A 17,790-nucleotide genomic window follows, 5' to 3' on the forward strand; every position below is an offset into this window, starting at 1 on the left:
AGGAAATAGTATTTATAAATTTAATTTTTTTTAATAAAAAATCAAATGATGATTAGAGGAGACTTAAAAATTTGTATAAATCATCTTTTTCCCCTAACTTTACAACAAAATAAAGAAATAAAAATAAAAATAGTCTTCATAAATTTAATTTTTAAAATTTAAAAGAATAAAAAAACTAAAAATTCGAGGATTATCAAACGAAACTTAAAATTATATACAAGTCATCTACCCCATTTCCAAAATTAATTACAAGCCAAATCCCATCATAAATGAAAGCCGGTTTTGGTTGTTTTGCTTTTGCAAGTTGGTCCATTGGGGGTCTTTATCTCTCCAAAAATCACTAATTTAAAATCATAGTTATTATTAGTAAGGTAAATCTAAATTTATATTTTAACATTAGAGAGTTGTACCAATTTAAATCTCAAATTAATATTTGTTGAAATTTAGGATTGTATCAATTTAAATCCTTAACTTTGGTGGTTGTATCAATTTAAATCTTAAACTTTGGTGGTTGTATTAATTTAATCCCTCAAACCCATAACTGTATCCATTTAAACTCTAAATTTTCATAAATGTATCAATTTAAATCATGAACTTTCATAAATATTTCAATTTAAATCCAAGATATTAAAGAGTTTAAATTGATATAATTTCAAAAGTTCAAAGTCTAAATTGATACAATTATTAACTTTTGGTTTAAAATGATATATCCTCTAAAGTTCAGACGTATAAAATTGATATTTGCCTTTACTATTATTATTATTTCAAGTATTTTATTTTATAAAATTTTGATAGGAATGTTTGCCAATAGTTTTTTTTTTCCCTTCTTGTGGTTCTTTAAATCTAAATGCAAAATAGATTTTCCTTAAAATATATTTAGAATCATTTTTAAAACCAACTAAAAAGCTACACATAACTAGTTTGAAAAAAGCCTCTCACCCACTAATTTAATTACAAACTAACCACCCCATCTCTTTTCCACCATCTTTTTAATTTTTCCCTTCACTTTCCCACACTTTCTCTTCCACATTTTCCCATCATCCAAACACTCCTTTTAGTGAGGAAAAAAACAAAAAAACAAAAAAAAAAAAAACCAAAGAATTAGAAGAATTTTCAATGAGTTGTGGTGGGAAGTTAGAAGTGATTTTTAGGGTTTTGGGAATTTTGTTGAGTTCTGTGGCAGCCATTGTTGTGGGAGTTGGCAAAGAAACAAAGGTGGTTCCTATTACTATCTCCTCCAAACTTCCTCCTTTTCAAATTGTTGTGGTTGCAAAATGGTATTATTTGTCTGCTTTTGTGTAAGTTTCTCTCCTTCTTTCTATTTATACTTCATCTCTTTCAAGAATTGTATTTTCTTTTTTTATATGAATTGATTTCTTTTAAACATATTGATAGTATTTGAGTGATTTTAAATTGATTTGTTGGAGTTGAATATTGCTTTCACTCCTTTTTTTTTTTTAAAGTATTTTGAACAAAATACACCTTTTGGTTCATGAAATATGAGTTTATGTGTTTTATTTGATATGTGAAGTTTTCAAATAGGTTAAATTACAAATTCGGTCACTTAATTTTTTTATGAGTGTCTAATAGATCTCTCAACATTTGATTTTATTTCTAATATGTCTTTTGAAATATTTTAAAATTTTAAAAACTAATTGTTCTTTTGGATACATAAATTTAAACTTTATGTCTATATTGGAATCCTAAATTTTTAATTTTGTGTTTAGTAGATCTGTGAATTTTTAAAATTCAAATGTGTACGAACTAGATTTGTAATTTTGAAAGCTTTGAAACTAATTAGATATAAATCTCAAAGTTCACGGACTATTTAGAAACATTTTATTTTTTTTAGTAGACTAAGGGACCGTTTGGGGCAATAACTATCATAAAACTATAATAACTACTATTTTGTAGTCCCCAATTAGCTATAGTTAATATTATTTCAAAATCTCATTTGTTATAGTGTTTACTTTTTGTCACCGTTTTTACTATTTTACATTCATCATTTTTTTTTATTCTTTTGCAACAGTATTTACTATTTTCTTCTCAAACTAAAATAGTTTATATCTCAAACACATATTATTATAACATAAATTAAAATAATCTAAACCAAGAAAACAAACTATTATAACTCAACTATAATAACTAATCAAACGCCTCCCAAAAGTGTTTATTTAGAACTAACAATTAAATAAGTTTAATGATTAGTTAAACTTAATTTTCTAAATTTTAAATATTAAAAACCTTAAATCTATTAGAAACTTCTAAAACCAAATAGACACCCATTATAGACTTCAACCACGAAAAAAATATATTTTCCCAATGATTTTTTCTTGGCTAAAATGAAAATTGTAAGGCAAATTACTGATTTAATCCATATCATATTTTAATTTTCTATCAATTAGTCAAGATTGAAAGGCTCTACGACAAAATTCTTACTTTTTCCTCTTTTTGAAAATAATTACTTCCAACTAAAATTAATTTCGAGAGATTCTATAAATCAAACTCAACTTATTCCCATTTAATTCACATAAGCCTAAACTAACTCAAAATTTGCTCTTTTTTTTTTCAATAATTTATTATTGTTCATTACTCCTAATTAATTTAATTAAGTAATACATTGAACTAAATCATATTTATTTATTTAATTTTTTTTCGAAGGTACCTTTTCGTAACAAATGTAATAACAAGTTCATATGGATTGTTATCGTTGTTGCTTAGATTAAGCAACAAGAATCTGAGCAATAATAAGTTAACTGTACTGATCATATTTCTCGACACCGTGACGGTGGCGCTGCTCTCCTCCGGCACCGGAGCCGTCATGGCCATCGGAGTTATGGGCTATAATGGCAACTCGCACGTGCGGTGGAACAAAGTGTGCGATACATTTGGTAGATTTTGCAAGCAAGTGGCAGCTTCTGCCGTCCTCTCTCTTGCCGGAGCCATCGTATTTATGTTGCTGGTTATATTGGCTGTTCTCGGCCTACTGAAGAGGCCCAAATGAGTGGGCTTTCGGCCCAAAAAAAAGATGAAAAGAAAGGAAGCATATTTATTTGAATATTTGTAATAGATAATAAAATAAGAGAAAAAATTTTAAAATATATTTTATCTTTAAAATATTTGTAAATATAGATGAGTTGATTAGTCAATTTTTGAATTTTATTTTTAATTTTTAATTTTGTTCTCACTTGTCTGTCTTATTGCACACCTTTTTTAGTCTTTTTATTTCCTTTCTTTTCTTTTTCCCTCCTTTTTCTCATTTTCTTTTTTTTCTCCCGTTTTTTCTTCTTCTCTTTTTTTTTTTTTTTTATTCTTTGCTTTATCCGATTTTTGCTTCTTTTCTTAATTTTTTATTTTATTTCCTTTAATTTTTATTTTTTTTCATTTCCTTTATTTTCTTTCTTTTTTTAAAAAAAAAAATATTTTCTTTCTTCGGGTTTTGCTTATTCTTTTTTTATTTCTATTTTTTCCCTTTCTCCAATTCTTGGTTCTTCCCTTTTTTTTTTATTATTTTCTTTTCTTTTCTTTCTCCGATTTTCTTCCCTTTCTCCAGTTTTTGCTTCTTTTCTTTCTCTTATTTTAAAAATTTTTCTTTCCTTTATTTGATTTTTTTTCTTCTTCCCTTTTTTTTCACAAGAAATATGAAGCTGAGTTTCATATCCAAGACTTGAAAGTACTCAATTCATAAATGACTTAACACCAATAAGCAAATCATCAAGTTTGATTATTATAAGAAATAATAGATATAAATAGCAAATGAAAGTCTATTAGTGATGGCCATTAATATTTTCTATCATTGATAGCTTAATCTTTGATTATATTTTTATAGTTAATAGCCACTTATAGAAATCTATCATTGATAGCCAACTTAGTGAATTTAATTAATAAAGTTGAATCTCGAACTAAAATATAAGTGGAATGCCTAGAATTTATCCCTAATAGCATGTTTATCAATGATAGAAGCTATCATCGAAAAGAAAAGTGACTTATAAATGTTTGGGAAGGACAAGAAAGGGGCAAAAAGGTATTCAGTGGCTATGATTAATAGAAGCTACTTCTGATAGCATGTTGCTAGTGATAGAAACTAATACTAATAGCATGTTATCAGTAATAGAAGCTACCTGGTGATAGAAGCTATCACTGATAGCACGTTATCGGTGATAGAGAACTATCACTGATAGCATGATATTAGTGAGACCATTGATAGCATCTTATCAATGGATGTTATTAGTGAAAGAAGCTATCATTGATAACCACAATATGAGTGATATTAGTGATATCGGTGATAGAACTTAGGTGATATCTATATATCGAGTTTCTTTCAAAGATAATAACCAGTTATAGAAGTCTAATTTTTATAGCATTAAGTGTTAATATTTCAAGGTTGATTCTAATTGATGAATGTCTATCAGTGATAACGACTGATAGCTGCTATCAATAATAGCCATGATAAAAGATTATTAGTGATAGCTATTGTGGTAATCAAAGTTGTTGGTCTTCTTTCAAAGTTGATCACTATTTATAAATCTATCATCGATAGCCACTGATAGCCTTAAGTATTGATATTTCAAGGTTGATTCCAATTGATGAAAGTGAATCAATGATAGCTACTGATAATTGATAGCAAATTAAAAGTTAATATTTCAAGATTGTATTAATTTTTCTCAAATTGAAAGTTATCGCTGATAGCAACTATCATCGATAGCAATTGATAGAAACTATCAGTGGTAGCTTTTAATTTGAGAAAACTGCGAAGAATCGAGCAAAATGGTGGTTAGGCATGAGTTTTTTAGTCTTTTACCATTTTTTTTATCTACATATGCAATTATTTTATCCTTGTACTACATATTCTATTATTTTGGGCTTGAATTCTATTTATGCAACTAGCCCTATTTATTTATGTGTGTATGCTAGGGGTAGATAATGAAATCACATAAACCGAACCGATTTGCAAAACCGAACCATTTTATCAACAAAACCGAAAAATTCGATTCAATGCAGTTCATTGGAATGTTAAAATCAAATTTAAACAGTTCGGTTCGGTTCCAAGTTTGAAAATCGCTTCTTAAACTGAACCGAACCGTTTTAATATATATATATATACACACACACACATACGTTCAGGGTTTATTGGAATTTGCGAGTCGTCGTTCTTCACGTCTTTTCCCTTTAGACTTCAGAGTTCAGTTTTCACTCTTTAATTCAGCTTCTATCTTTTCACCTTCCCTCGATTCTCCCTCGACATCGACGGTTCCGATTCCATCTCATCTCCATCTCTATCATTCCACTCATTCCATTCCATTCAGGTTTCGGCTTCCATCTCTTCACCTTCCCTCAGTTCTCCCTCGACGTCGACGGTTCCTATTCCATATCATCTCTATCTCTATCATCCCACCCATTCCATTCCGTTCAGGTTCCAGCTTCCATTTCTTCACTTTCCCTCAGTTCTCCCTCGATGCCAACGGTTCCGATTCACCTTCCCTCAATTCTCTCTCGACAGAAGATTCCACCCATTTCGTTCAGGTTTTTGCTTAAGTGCTTATGCTTTTACTAGTTTCTACTTATATTATTATGGTGTGCAATTTGAAAAAACAATGATTTTCATATCTAAGGTCAAAAAATAGTGTGGTGGCATTTCTTGTTTGATTGTCTGATGGCATTTCTTGTTTGATTTTCATACTAAGCCAAACAGAATCCAACTCATGTGGTGGCATTTCTGCTTATGTCTTGGTAGCCAAACAGAATCCAACTCATTTTTCCATTTTTCATTTTATATTTGAGATGGTGACTGGATTGGTTTTTGAGTTTTCGTTATAATTTTTTTTTCCATAAGTTATGGTTAATATTAACCTCCTCTATTTTAGAGGTTTTTTTTTTTACTATTCATAGAATTTTAATCTCATTTACTTTGATAGTAATAAGTTTTCTCTCTATTTTTCCCTTTATAGGTACCATCACAATGAGCTTGAGCAAGAGCAACGATTCCAATGATGATGTTGTTGTGATGGCACCACCATCACCAAAAGATGAAAGTGAGGAGACAGTTTCAAAGCATGCAAATAGAAGAAAGAGGAAAAATTCATCTATGGTATGAGATCATTTTACTAAATGTTCTAAATATAGTGATGATGATCCACATGCTAAATGTAACTATTGTGGTATGGTGTATGCATGTCATCCTAGATGTAACACAAAGTAAGTTGGTCTTTAAGAAGAATGAGAGTATTGGAGATAGTTTACATTCATCCGTTAGTTATAAGATGTTTACTATTGAGAGTGCTCAGAAACTACTTGCTGAGATGATTGTAATAGATGAGTTGCCATTTAAATTCATGGAGAACCAAGGATTTAAGAGGTTTGTGAATGGGACTTTCAACGTTAGCAGAACTTAATTTTATTCTTTCTTCTCGAAAAACAATTGCTAGGGATATTTTGGGAATATATGATAGCATGAAAGACAAGTTGAAAGACATTTTTGTGAATCAAGGATATAGAGTGTCACTCACAACCGATACGTGGTGGTCATCAATCCAAAATATTAACTTTTTGGTTTTGACCGCATACTTTATTGATAAAGATTGAAAATTACATATGAGAATTATTAATTTCACCCAAATCGAGAATCAAAGAGGGGAAACGATAGGAAAAGAGGTTGAGAAATGTCTAAAACAATGAGGTATTGGAAGGGTTATGACATTGACAGTTGATAATGCTTCGTCAAATGATACTGCCATTGCTTATTTGAAGAAGCATTTTAAGCATGGGTTGGTGTTAGATGGTGAGTTCTTGCATATTCGATGTTATGCACATATATTGAACTTAAATGTATGTGATGGCCTAAAATATGTTAATGATTTATTGGCTCGAATACGAGATGCCGTGAAGTTTGTTAGATCTTCTCTTGCTCGACTTGCTACATTTAATAAGTGTATCAAAGAAGAGAACATAAATAGTAAAAGTATGTTGTGTCTTGATGTTCTAACTAGATGGAATTCTACTTATTTAATGCTTGAGGCAATTGTAAAATTTGAAAAGACATTTGAGAGGTTAGAAGACTATGACACACATGAATAGGGAGGAAAAACCAACCACTATGGATTGGGAAATTGCGAGAATATTTACCGAATTCTTGTCAGTATTCTATGAAGTAATTGTTAGGCTTTCAGGTTCTTTGTATGTTACTGCCAATATAGTCTTCCATGAGATTAGTATTGTTCAAAATTGCATAAAAAAATATTCAAGTGCAACTGGTCCTAATGATGTGCTTTTGCAAGAAATGACGACGAAAATGCAAGAAAAATTTGGTAAGTATTGGGGAAAAAAGATAGAACAAATTTATTCTTGTATGTTACCTTCGTTTTGTAAGATAAATTTTTTTTTGTCTTGCCTAAATAAATTATTTGATGTTGATGTGGCAAAAGCCGGGAAGTAAGATATAGGGTATTTTGAGAGCATTGTTCAATGAATACAATTTGTCACTGTCAATTACTAATAAAGGTCAATCTTTATGTACCACCAGAGGTTCTCCATTTAGAACTACAAGTGCAAGTGCTTCAGAGGTTTTCCATTTTGATTTTGAAGATGTGGATAAAAATGATTCGCAAAGTGTGGATTCAGAAGTTGATATTTTCTTACTAGAGTCTCGTGTTAAACATGAGGATAACTTTGATATCTTAGATTGGTGGAAGGGGAATTCTTCTAGATATCCATAGTTGCTTCTGAGTCCGTATTCAACACTAGTGAGAGAGTAATCGATCCTTTTCATACCTCATTATCTCCAACAACTATTGAGGCACTTGTATGTGCATAAAACTAGTTACGTTCTGAACAAATTAACATTGGTTTACGACAATACTTGGAGGAAATTGCAGATGAAGAGGAAGGTTCATATATTCTAAACATATTTATATATTTTTTTAACATATTTATTCATATATTTATTATAGTAACTACTAGCAAGTTCATAATTTTTTTCTTAGTCTTCATAACGGAATTGAACGAAGCGGTAAAGGCAAAAAAACAAGGAGAAAGAGTGTGATGTGACAAATAATGGGAAGAATGTGAAGGAGACCGACGTGAAAGACAAATGAACAAATTTGAGAATAATGATTGACAAGCAAACAAATTTGTTTGTATTGATTGAACTTTTTGGAATGTATTACTATGTTATTATTAAGTGTTTGGCTTGTTATTTGCTTTTATGTGACTTAAACTTTGAAGGTAGTTGTTTGAAATTTGTGTATTGTGTACTTTGTAGAACTTTTTAGTTTTTATAGTCATTTGGACACGTTCTTATTGGGAATTAATATTTAAATTATGTTTAGAAAAATCTGTAAAATAGAAAAAGAGAATATACAAATTTCAAAAGAAGGAAGAAGAAAAATAAAAGGCAAGAGAAAGTGGAAGGAAGAAGGAAAATAAGAGGCAAAAGAAACAAAAAAAAAGTTCAAAAATAGAAAAACAAATGAAACCGATTTACAAAACCGAACTAAACCGAATATAATCGGTTCGAACTGCACAAATAGTACGGTTTGATTTTACATATAAATGATTTCGGTTCGATTCGGTTTGACTTCCAAACCAAACGGACTCCACCCCTAGTGTATGCACTAAATTAGTTAAGTAAAAATTTTAACCTCGAACGAAAAAAAGTCGGATAACAAGAATGTTTATGTTGACTAATTTTTATAATCTATGTTCGAATAATTGAAAGTTATCATTAGATATTAAATTTACACAGACATATGAATATTTCAACATATCTATGAAGTCGACATAGATATGAGGAATGTATGGGTCTTCAAAAAAAAAATAAAAAAAAATATTATAAATAATAAATATTTTAGCTTATTTAAAAAGTGTAAAATATTTTTTTTATTAATTTAAATATAATATTGGGTAATTTGTAAAAGCCACCTTAAAGTAGGATTACAATTATATCCTCAAACTTTTAAAGGTAAAAATTAAGTTCTCAAACTTGATCCTCAAACTTATATAATTATAAAAATTATTATATGAGTTTGAGGGTTCAATTTTTATCGATCTCTCATTTTTCAGAACCTCCCCCTCTCCTCATTCTCTTCTTTTTCTCTCCTTGTATCTTTCACTTCTCCTTTTCCTTTTCCGTCTTATTTTTTCGATATTTCTTCTCATTTTCTTCGCGTGGTAGGTAGGTTGGCAGATTCACTCGCTCTAAAATCGAGCAAAATTGACAAGGTTGGTAAGAACTACAAATTTTTTTCTAACCATGATGGTAAATTTTAATCATCATACTAAATATATCTCAACGATAATTGGAAAAAAAAATTTCACTTAGTTTTAAACTAATTAAATTCTAATTTTTTTTTCGAATGATATAAACTAAATTTATAATTTAATTTAGAATAAATCTTATTTTGGTCACTTAACTTTGAATGATTTTCTATTTTAGTCCCTAGACTTTTAAAAATATTCATTTTAGTGTCTGAACTTTGAATATTGTTTTATTTTGGTCCCTACACTTTTAAAATTGTTTGCTTTAATCCCTGAACTTTTAAAAATTGTTTATTTTGTTCTCTACTATATTAAAATTTTGTTAACCCTTTGACAAAATGGCAGGTGATTTGTATTTTTGGATAATTAGATTACCAAATAAGTATATTAATTTTCAAATTAAAAAAATTTAAAGTTTCAATCCTGAATACCAATCACCTCATGTTTAAAATTTTAAAATACAAATGGCGATTTTGTCAAAATTAATTTTAAAAGCATGTATGTTATTTTGTCAATCGCCATTTGTATGTTAATTAAGCTACCAAGATATTGTTTTAAAAACATGTATGTTATTTGAAAATTCTCCCATGTTTAGATTTATATATTATTTTAATTTTCAATAGGTATGTTAATTATTTAATATTTCAAATTACAATCCTGAAGACACTTTTATTTATTCTTTATTTTTTTATATTTATTTCCATCTTTTATATATTTTTTTTATAAATTTTTCTATTTACAAAAATAATTTTATTATATTTATATTTTATTTTATTTTTGAATTTTAAAATTCCCAAATATTTAAATTTATAAACTACTCTAATTTTCAATATGTATACTATTTTTTTTTTATATTTCAACTTTTGATTATTAAATTTTACAATATACATGTTTATATATTATCGACATAACCTTTTGGAATTCTTTTAAAAATAATTTTATTTTAATAATTATTAACAAATAGGGTTGGGTGAATAATATTGACAAAAATAGGATTTTTAATCGTGTACCCGGTACACAATAACGTTTAAATCGTGTACCTTGTACACAACTAGAACTAAATTGTATACCCAGTACACGAGTCTTTGTGATCTGGCACGCAGACTGCTAAATCGTGGACCAGGTATACGATTACCCTAAGTCGCATACCGGGTACACGACTTAGTGGTCCCTTAAACGGCCGCAATCCCTTATTTTTCTTCATCGAGAGTTTTTTTCTCTTTTCTTCCTCCCATTACTGTCGGTCGCCAAATCCACCGTTATCCGCTGTCTTCACAATTACCTTTTTCTCATCTCTTGTTGTTGCCGCTGTGAGCCGATCTACCACCTGCTGTCTCCAATCTTTGTCGTCGTCCGCCTTAGGTAAAGTTTTTTCTTTAATTTTTTGCAATATATGTATTTGTTTATAAAAATGAGGATCAAGTTCGAAAATGAAGATTGTTTCATTTTGTTTGCATTTGAGTTAAATTAAATGATAATTTATGGATCCATGATTTAAATATATATCTTATATATGTTGAACTTAGAAATTGGATTTTGTTGGGTTGATTTTGTTGGACAATTTTTTTTGGATGATTTTGTTGGCTTATTTGTTGGGTTGACTTAAGAAAATATATGTAGTTTAGATATATATGTATTTGTTTTTATTTCGACTAATTTAAATGTCTATGGATCTTAGATTTGGGTTGATTTAAATGTATAATCTTTAAATCTTATATGTTGAACTTAGAAATTGGATTTTGTTGGGTTGATTTAAGAAAATATTTGGATTTCTTATAAAAGAAGAAATAATTTTTTTTTATCGTATTAACATATTTTTTGTCAACTATAACAGTTGAAAAAATCATAATAAATATGTCAATGCATCCTGAAGATTTAATTATTCTTGAACCTAGAAATGATGGAGACAGTGATACTGATGTTGAACTTGATGAATATTTGGAAATGATAGGAGTGGGAACATGATCTTGAGTTGGTACCATCGGATATGTTCACCCAAATAGATTGGAAAATTACTAATTTAACATGTGAATGAGGGTCAACTTTAGAGGAAAGGAGTATATATGTAGATAATTCTAGTTTAATACAGAAATGAATGTTATTTAATACTAAAGAAGATTTACAATTTGCTGTAAAAAAATACTGTGTGACAAAACACTATGAGATTATTGTAGTAGAATCAAATCAAGATATTTGGTATGCCAGATACAAACAATGGAAGGATGGTTGTGATTGGAGGTTACGAGCATGTCGGCGTAAAACTCATGGGATATTCGAAATCATCAAACTTGAAGGGGAACACTCATATTTGTTTTCAGAATTGACATAGGATCATTTACAGCTTGATTCAAATTTTATGAGTATGAAGTCCAAAATTTGGTTAGAGTTGATCCTGGGGTACCTGTGGCCCTACTCCAATAAGCAATTAAAAAACAATATGACTATAATGTTAATTATAGACAAGTGTAGCAAGCCAAGAGAAAAGCGTTGATTGCTGTGTTTGGTAATTGAGAGAAATCATATTCAGAGCTTCCGTATTGGTTGTGTGCTCTTGTTCATTACAATCCAGGAACACGTCTGATGTGCCAGGTACGACTATTTTTTGTCGAGTTTTCTAGTCCTTCGGTCCTACAAGAGAAGGGTTCAAATATTTTAGATCATTAATCCAAATCGATGGAACTCATCTCTACCGAAAGTATAAGGGAAAATTATTGACCGCCTTATCTATTGATGCAAACAAGCATATATTTTCCCTTGCTTTTGCTATTGTTGAAGGTGAAAATTCGTCCAGTTGGTCATGGTTTTTGTGGGCATTGCGTGAATGTGTTACTCAAAGAGATGGTATTTGCTTGATTTCTAATAGACATAAGGGCATTCTTGCTGTAATTAATAATGAGAAAATTGGTTGGAATGAACCTAGGGCGTACCATCGATATTGTCTTCGCCATGTTGCCAGTAATTTCAATACGAAATATAAATCAAAGCAACTAAAAGATTTGGTGTTTAAGGCAGGAAATCAAAACCAAAGGCGTAAATTCATTCGGTGCATAAAAGAATTGAAACAATTGAACCCTGAATGCCTTGAATATTTTTCTAATATTGACTTGGAAAAATGGACTCAATCACATGACAGTGGGTACCGCTATGGGTGGATGACAAGCAATGCAGCTGAATGCTTGAATGATGTTTTCAAAGATGCTAGAATGTTACCAATTACTTCTTTGGTTAGGCTAACATTTTATCGCACAACTATATTTTGAATGTCGAAGACAAAAGATTAGTGAAGCACTCGACCGTGGAGACATGTATAAAGAATATGCCCTGAGAAAACTTAAGAGGTGGGAAAAATGAGCATCTGCACACAGTGACATCTATTGACAAGGAAACTCAAACTTTTGAATTACAAACTAGCATAAGTATGATTTTTCAGGACAACACACACAAGTTTTGAGCTTGAAAGAAGGAACTTGTTCTTATAATAAGTGACAGTCATTCAAGATTTCATGCTCTCATGTAATTACATGTGTTTGACATACATTCCTCTTATTGATGAATGTTACAAATTTTTCCATTTCAAGCGATGTTATGAAGGTCGCTTCCAACCAATAGAACACCCAGATTATTGGCCAAAATTGTTATTTATAGAAGTTTGTCCGAATGCAGACTTCTAAGAGAACATGGTCAGCCAAAAAGTACACGCATTCATAATGAAATGGATTGGAGAGAGGCAAGCCAAAAAGTTCGATGTACAATTTGCAAGAGAGAAGGACATAACAGACATACTTATCCACAACATACATTAGATGCTTCCTCTTCGGGTCATTAATTTTTTTATATAATTGTATCTTTTATATACTTGTATTTTTCATGTAATTGTATCTTTTATATACTTGTATTTTTTATGTAATTGTATATTTTATATACTTGTATTTTTTATGTAATTGTATCTTTTATGTACTTATATTTTTTTTATGTAATTGTAATTTTTATATAATTGTACTTTTTATGTAATGAATTTATTTTATCTAATTCATTCTTAGGAAATAGATTTTGTTATGTAATGTAATTTGAACATCTTGGGTAATAAAGTCGGGTCCTTCTAATCATGTACAACTATATCAACAAAATATGTATTGTTCACAATCGATATGGGATAGTTCTTCTACCGTAGTTTTGAGTTGTTGGAGAAGGGAGGCATCTGCACAACATACTATCCCATTTGATCAATGTAGTATTCCATACGTTGAACATACAGGTTTTCTTAGGGTTGCACAGATCAGATTTATCCAACTTGATTGGCACCTCATTACTGCTTTAGTTGAGCGTTGGAGACCAGAAACCCACAAATTTCACCTACCTTGTGGGGAATGTACAATTACGTTTCAGGATGTTGCCATTCAGTTTGGGTTACGAGTAGACGGAGAACCATTGATAGGTTCATTACAATATGATTAAAAGAATGTTGTGACGAGCTCTTAGGCGTTCTACCAGATGATTTGAAAGGCTCAAGACTAAGTATCCCATGGTTGGCATCCCAGTTTCCAGAATTACCTTCCGATGCCGACGACATCAGCGTACATAGATATGCACAAGCATACATTATACAACTTAGAGGATTTTTGTTTGCTGACAAGTCGAACACTCTAGTACATCTCATGTTTCTCCCACTATTGTCTAATTTCGAGCATGCTGGTACGTACTCGTGGGGTGGTGTCTGTCTTGCATGGCTTTATAGAGAACTTTGTCAGGCTACTAATGCACAAGCGTTAGAAATAGCAGGGTCGCTGATACTACTATAGGTATGGGCTTATGATAGATTTCCAATTATAGCACCACAAGTCCAATTACAAGCCCCAGGTCATCGTCCACTTAGTGCCAGGTATTATTTCATTTATATATTTATTTCGTTATCATTTTATGTAAGAATATAAATTAATTGTATTTTTTATAATTTTAGATGGAGTGATGTATTAGCTGCCTCTGAACAGTCAGCAAATATGTTGCTAGTATACCGAAAAATATTTGACAGATTGATACACAATCAGATAACAGATGTATATATAAATGAAGATTTAAAACATTTTGGATGTATAATAATAATTTTTTTTTTTAGTCATATTAATTGGATGCCATACCCACAAGATATTTTGTCATCACTACCTGATTACTGTCATGATGGTGAAAACATCTGGTTGACTGTTAGCCCTCTTATATGCTTCCATATAGTAGAGTAGCATCATCCAAATTGTGTGTTGAGACAATTCAGTTTGCAATAAATGATACCTTCGTTGTGCTATACACTTCCAACACTACACCAGATTGATTTGAGAGGTAAACATGACCAAGACTGGTGTCGAATTCACGTGGAATATATATCCTACTTGAAGGAAATCGATTACGTGGATTTCCATGAGCAGTGAAAAAGATCATTTCAAATTACAATCATGTATGAACATTACAAATTACAGTCGTACACAGAAACAAATGATTATGCATTTATTACAGAAATTACAGCATAAAACCACAAATGATCAAGAAGAAATCTACACACATTTGTAAACTCGTCTCCACGCTCCTTGATCACAAACGCTCGAACACAGCAACCTTGAACACTCGAACTGTTAGATCGACACCAACATGCAACGGAAGGGAACAGGATCCATAGGCACTCTAATTCATTAATTTTGGTTGAAAAGAAACATGCTAAAACAGAGTTTAATGGGTTTCAAGAACATACCTTGGTCTAACCATCGAAATCTTTATTTTCAGCTGCTAAATCTTCCAAATCCTTGTGTAGACCACCACAAGATCTTTTTTACTATCCTCGTGGTACTTTAGATTGAGTAGTGAGACTCAAAATAAGCTAGAATCAAAGAGAATATGGAGAAAGCTCATTGAACCAACCCATTGAAGAATACCTTCTTCATCTGAATTTTTCAGCAAAAATTCAATCGGTTCATCATCCCTTTCTTCATTCCAATCTCTTCAATATATTGCAGACTATCATACAAAGAGATGTGCTGCATGGGATGCAGCTCATGTGTGGAGTAAACTAAAGGAAGAGGTGAGTTCCTTGTAACCTAGTTGAAGATGAACATGAAAAACTCATTTTCAGTTTTGTGTAATTTTTCAATTTCTAAAATCTATTTTGATTTTAAAATCATATTTTATTTCTAAAATCAAAATTTATTAATTTTAAAAATTAATTTCATAAATTAATTTTCTAATAAAATTAATAAATAATTATTTAAATAATTTTAATTAATTTAATATCCAATATTAAATTAATTTTTACCCAAATTCATCTTCATATATTTAAATCATATTTAAATATATTTTCTCCAATTCCGTTTGATTCTAATTTGAACGTTTCAAATTAACTTATCATGCTATTCTAGAGTTAATCCATTTTCGAGCTAGTAGGGGGACCTCATGGACCTACAGATCATGAGCTCCAACAATTCGAGATTAATCGGCTAAACTCATTAGATCGATCTAACCCCCATTCGTTAACTAATGGGCCACTCCACTAAAGCCCATAGTTGAATTTCTCTCACTGTAGATATATTATGTCCACTCATATAACCATGATTAGTAAGTTAACTCTTCACAGGTTGTTCGTAATAACGGTTGAGTCAAATCTTTGTTTTACCCCTGAAATTACCTCTTATTCCTTAAGTCCCCACTAATCCCCTAATGAACAATTTTTTTGTGATCCAATCACAAAACCGAGTCCCTCTCATACCAAATGAGAGGGCGGTATCCCTTGTTCAAGCCCCAGAATCAGCACTTAAGGGAACAACCTCTCTACTATCCCTAAAGCGGGTTGGAGTGAATTCTCTCTTGTACCCTACGTCCCCAGCTATCTATCCGGTCTTACCCCTGAAATGGCAGTCATATTGAGCTGGCGCTGTTGAGCCAACTCTCACCTATGCAAATCTAAGGGCAATCCCAGATAAACAAAAGTTCATAGTTAGCTCAAGATTAAGGTCAAGTTACCTAGGTCATCGCTTTGAAATAGTCAGTCTTAAACAGTAAACAACGTTATAAAGTAAGAGTGACTCATTTCGTGGTCAGATCTTGTACAAACTCTTTTGCACAAGGATACACTACTCCTCATGTCCAACATGAATGAATTAGGATTACTTCGTTTGTAGCACTTTACAACTCCTTGAAACAACTATAGAGCAGGCCGTATCCAATAGTGTTACCAGAATAAGGTACCCAACCTTATCCATGTAGCACTTTACAACTCCTTGAACCTGATCCACCTTATGTCTCCACATAAAATTCAAGTACTCATCCAATAGTCAAAGGACTTTTAGATTTATTGGATTTCTATTCAAGCAATAGATTTATTCAATCACTTTTATTGAATTATCAGAATAAGTTCCATTGTTTACATACCACAAGTTTTCGGACATAAAACCCAACAATCTCCCACTTGGACTAAAACTCCAATGGTAACTTATATATCCGATATATAAGTCTGAGTTTCTGAGTTTTATAGAGAAATACAATAAATTAGGGCATCCCATACCCATCTTTTACCATTCCGTATCTCTATACCCAATATTTCTTCCACTTGCCCTAGGTTATATGGTATTCTTAGTCCTACTAGGTAATTCTCAAACACTTTAGCCGAGAGAATTATTGTAAACATTTTAGTAATAGGCTTTAGATAAAACTATAAGGGGGTTGCATCTTAATCTCAATAATGACCAGGAAGCACACTTTCCTCCCACTACATTGAGGTACTCTTAACTCTTTAAGCAAGATGCGTCTGACCTGTCTCAACAACTCTTTGTTAATAGTCAGATCTATAAATCTTTAAATTTTCTATACTTTGATCTAGCCATTTAAATATCTAAATATCTACAAATGGCATTTAACAATTTGATTCTCAATAGAGGTTTCTAGAACAAACATAACTTTTGAAAATGAACATTTCATTTAACACAAAAAATATATACAATTTGTTCTTTATAAGATTTAATAGTTAAAAACAAGTAGCAACTTCTCCCATTGGATGAGCTGAGCAAACAGTCCCAGGGACAAGTTAGCCTGGTTACCTTTCTCTACTCTCTTCTCTCAAGATATTGAGACACTGCCCTTCAACGTTGCAGTGGAAACATTTCCCTTTTGCAGCGTTATCTTTGCCTTTCTTTCTAGTAGGAATCTTCTTCCCTTTCCCTTTGCCCTTCTTTAAAAGAATACTCTTACTCTTTGAAGATGAGGCAACATCAAGCGTGAAGGAAATTCCTCTCTTCTTGGCATTAGTAACATTTACTTCTGGCACCAGACCCTTTGTTCTCAGCATTGTCTGGTAAACCTATAGCTCATTCGGTAGAGTAGTCAAATTTTATTCATAAATGCATCCAGGATTGCAAAAAACTCTTCAAAAGATATTCTAGAATAAAACCAACTTGACTTCTCTCGTTCATGAAAACACCGTTTACTTCTGCCATATAAAAGTGGACCATCATGTCTAGGACATGTTCACAAACATTGGTCCCCACTTTAATGCGACTGTTGTAA

General features: G+C 31.0%; 1 protein-coding gene and 1 pseudogene across 2 annotated transcripts; both read left to right on the top strand.

The window, feature by feature from the left end:
* The first annotated feature begins 932 nt into the window (after window positions 1–932).
* LOC120088521 (CASP-like protein 1E1) lies at window positions 933–3,187 on the top strand. Of its 2 annotated transcripts, none has more exons than XM_039045902.2 (2): window positions 933–1,298; window positions 2,662–3,187. In XM_039045902.2, the coding sequence occupies exons 1-2, from the start codon at window positions 1,117–1,119 to the stop codon at window positions 3,002–3,004; spliced, it is 525 nt and encodes a 174-aa protein (XP_038901830.1). In that variant the 5' UTR covers window positions 933–1,116; the 3' UTR covers window positions 3,005–3,187. The 2 variants fall into 2 exon arrangements, with proteins under 2 accessions (XP_038901830.1, XP_038901836.1); XM_039045908.2 differs by having other exon boundaries at window positions 986–1,298; window positions 2,722–3,187.
* Window positions 3,188–4,995: 1,808 nt separating this feature from the next.
* LOC150038315 (serine/threonine-protein phosphatase 7 long form homolog) overlaps window positions 4,996–17,790 on the top strand; it is a 29,057-nt pseudogene continuing 16,262 nt past the window's right edge.

The sequence above is a fragment of the Benincasa hispida genome, chromosome 1 (assembly GCF_027475165.1).
Source record: "Benincasa hispida cultivar pf3 chromosome 1, pf3_genome.v1.1, whole genome shotgun sequence".
Lineage (NCBI taxonomy): Eukaryota > Viridiplantae > Streptophyta > Magnoliopsida > Cucurbitales > Cucurbitaceae > Benincasa > Benincasa hispida.

Bases quoted from the DNA above. Each gene is read 5' to 3' on its own strand.
- LOC120088521 (XM_039045902.2), top strand. From the start codon at position 1,117: ATGAGTTGTGGTGGGAAGTTAGAAGTGATTTTTAGGGTTTTGGGAATT. The intron at 1,299-2,661 runs GTAAGTTTCTCT...TTTTTTTCGAAG, and splicing joins TATTATTTGTCTGCTTTTGT to GTACCTTTTCGTAACAAATG.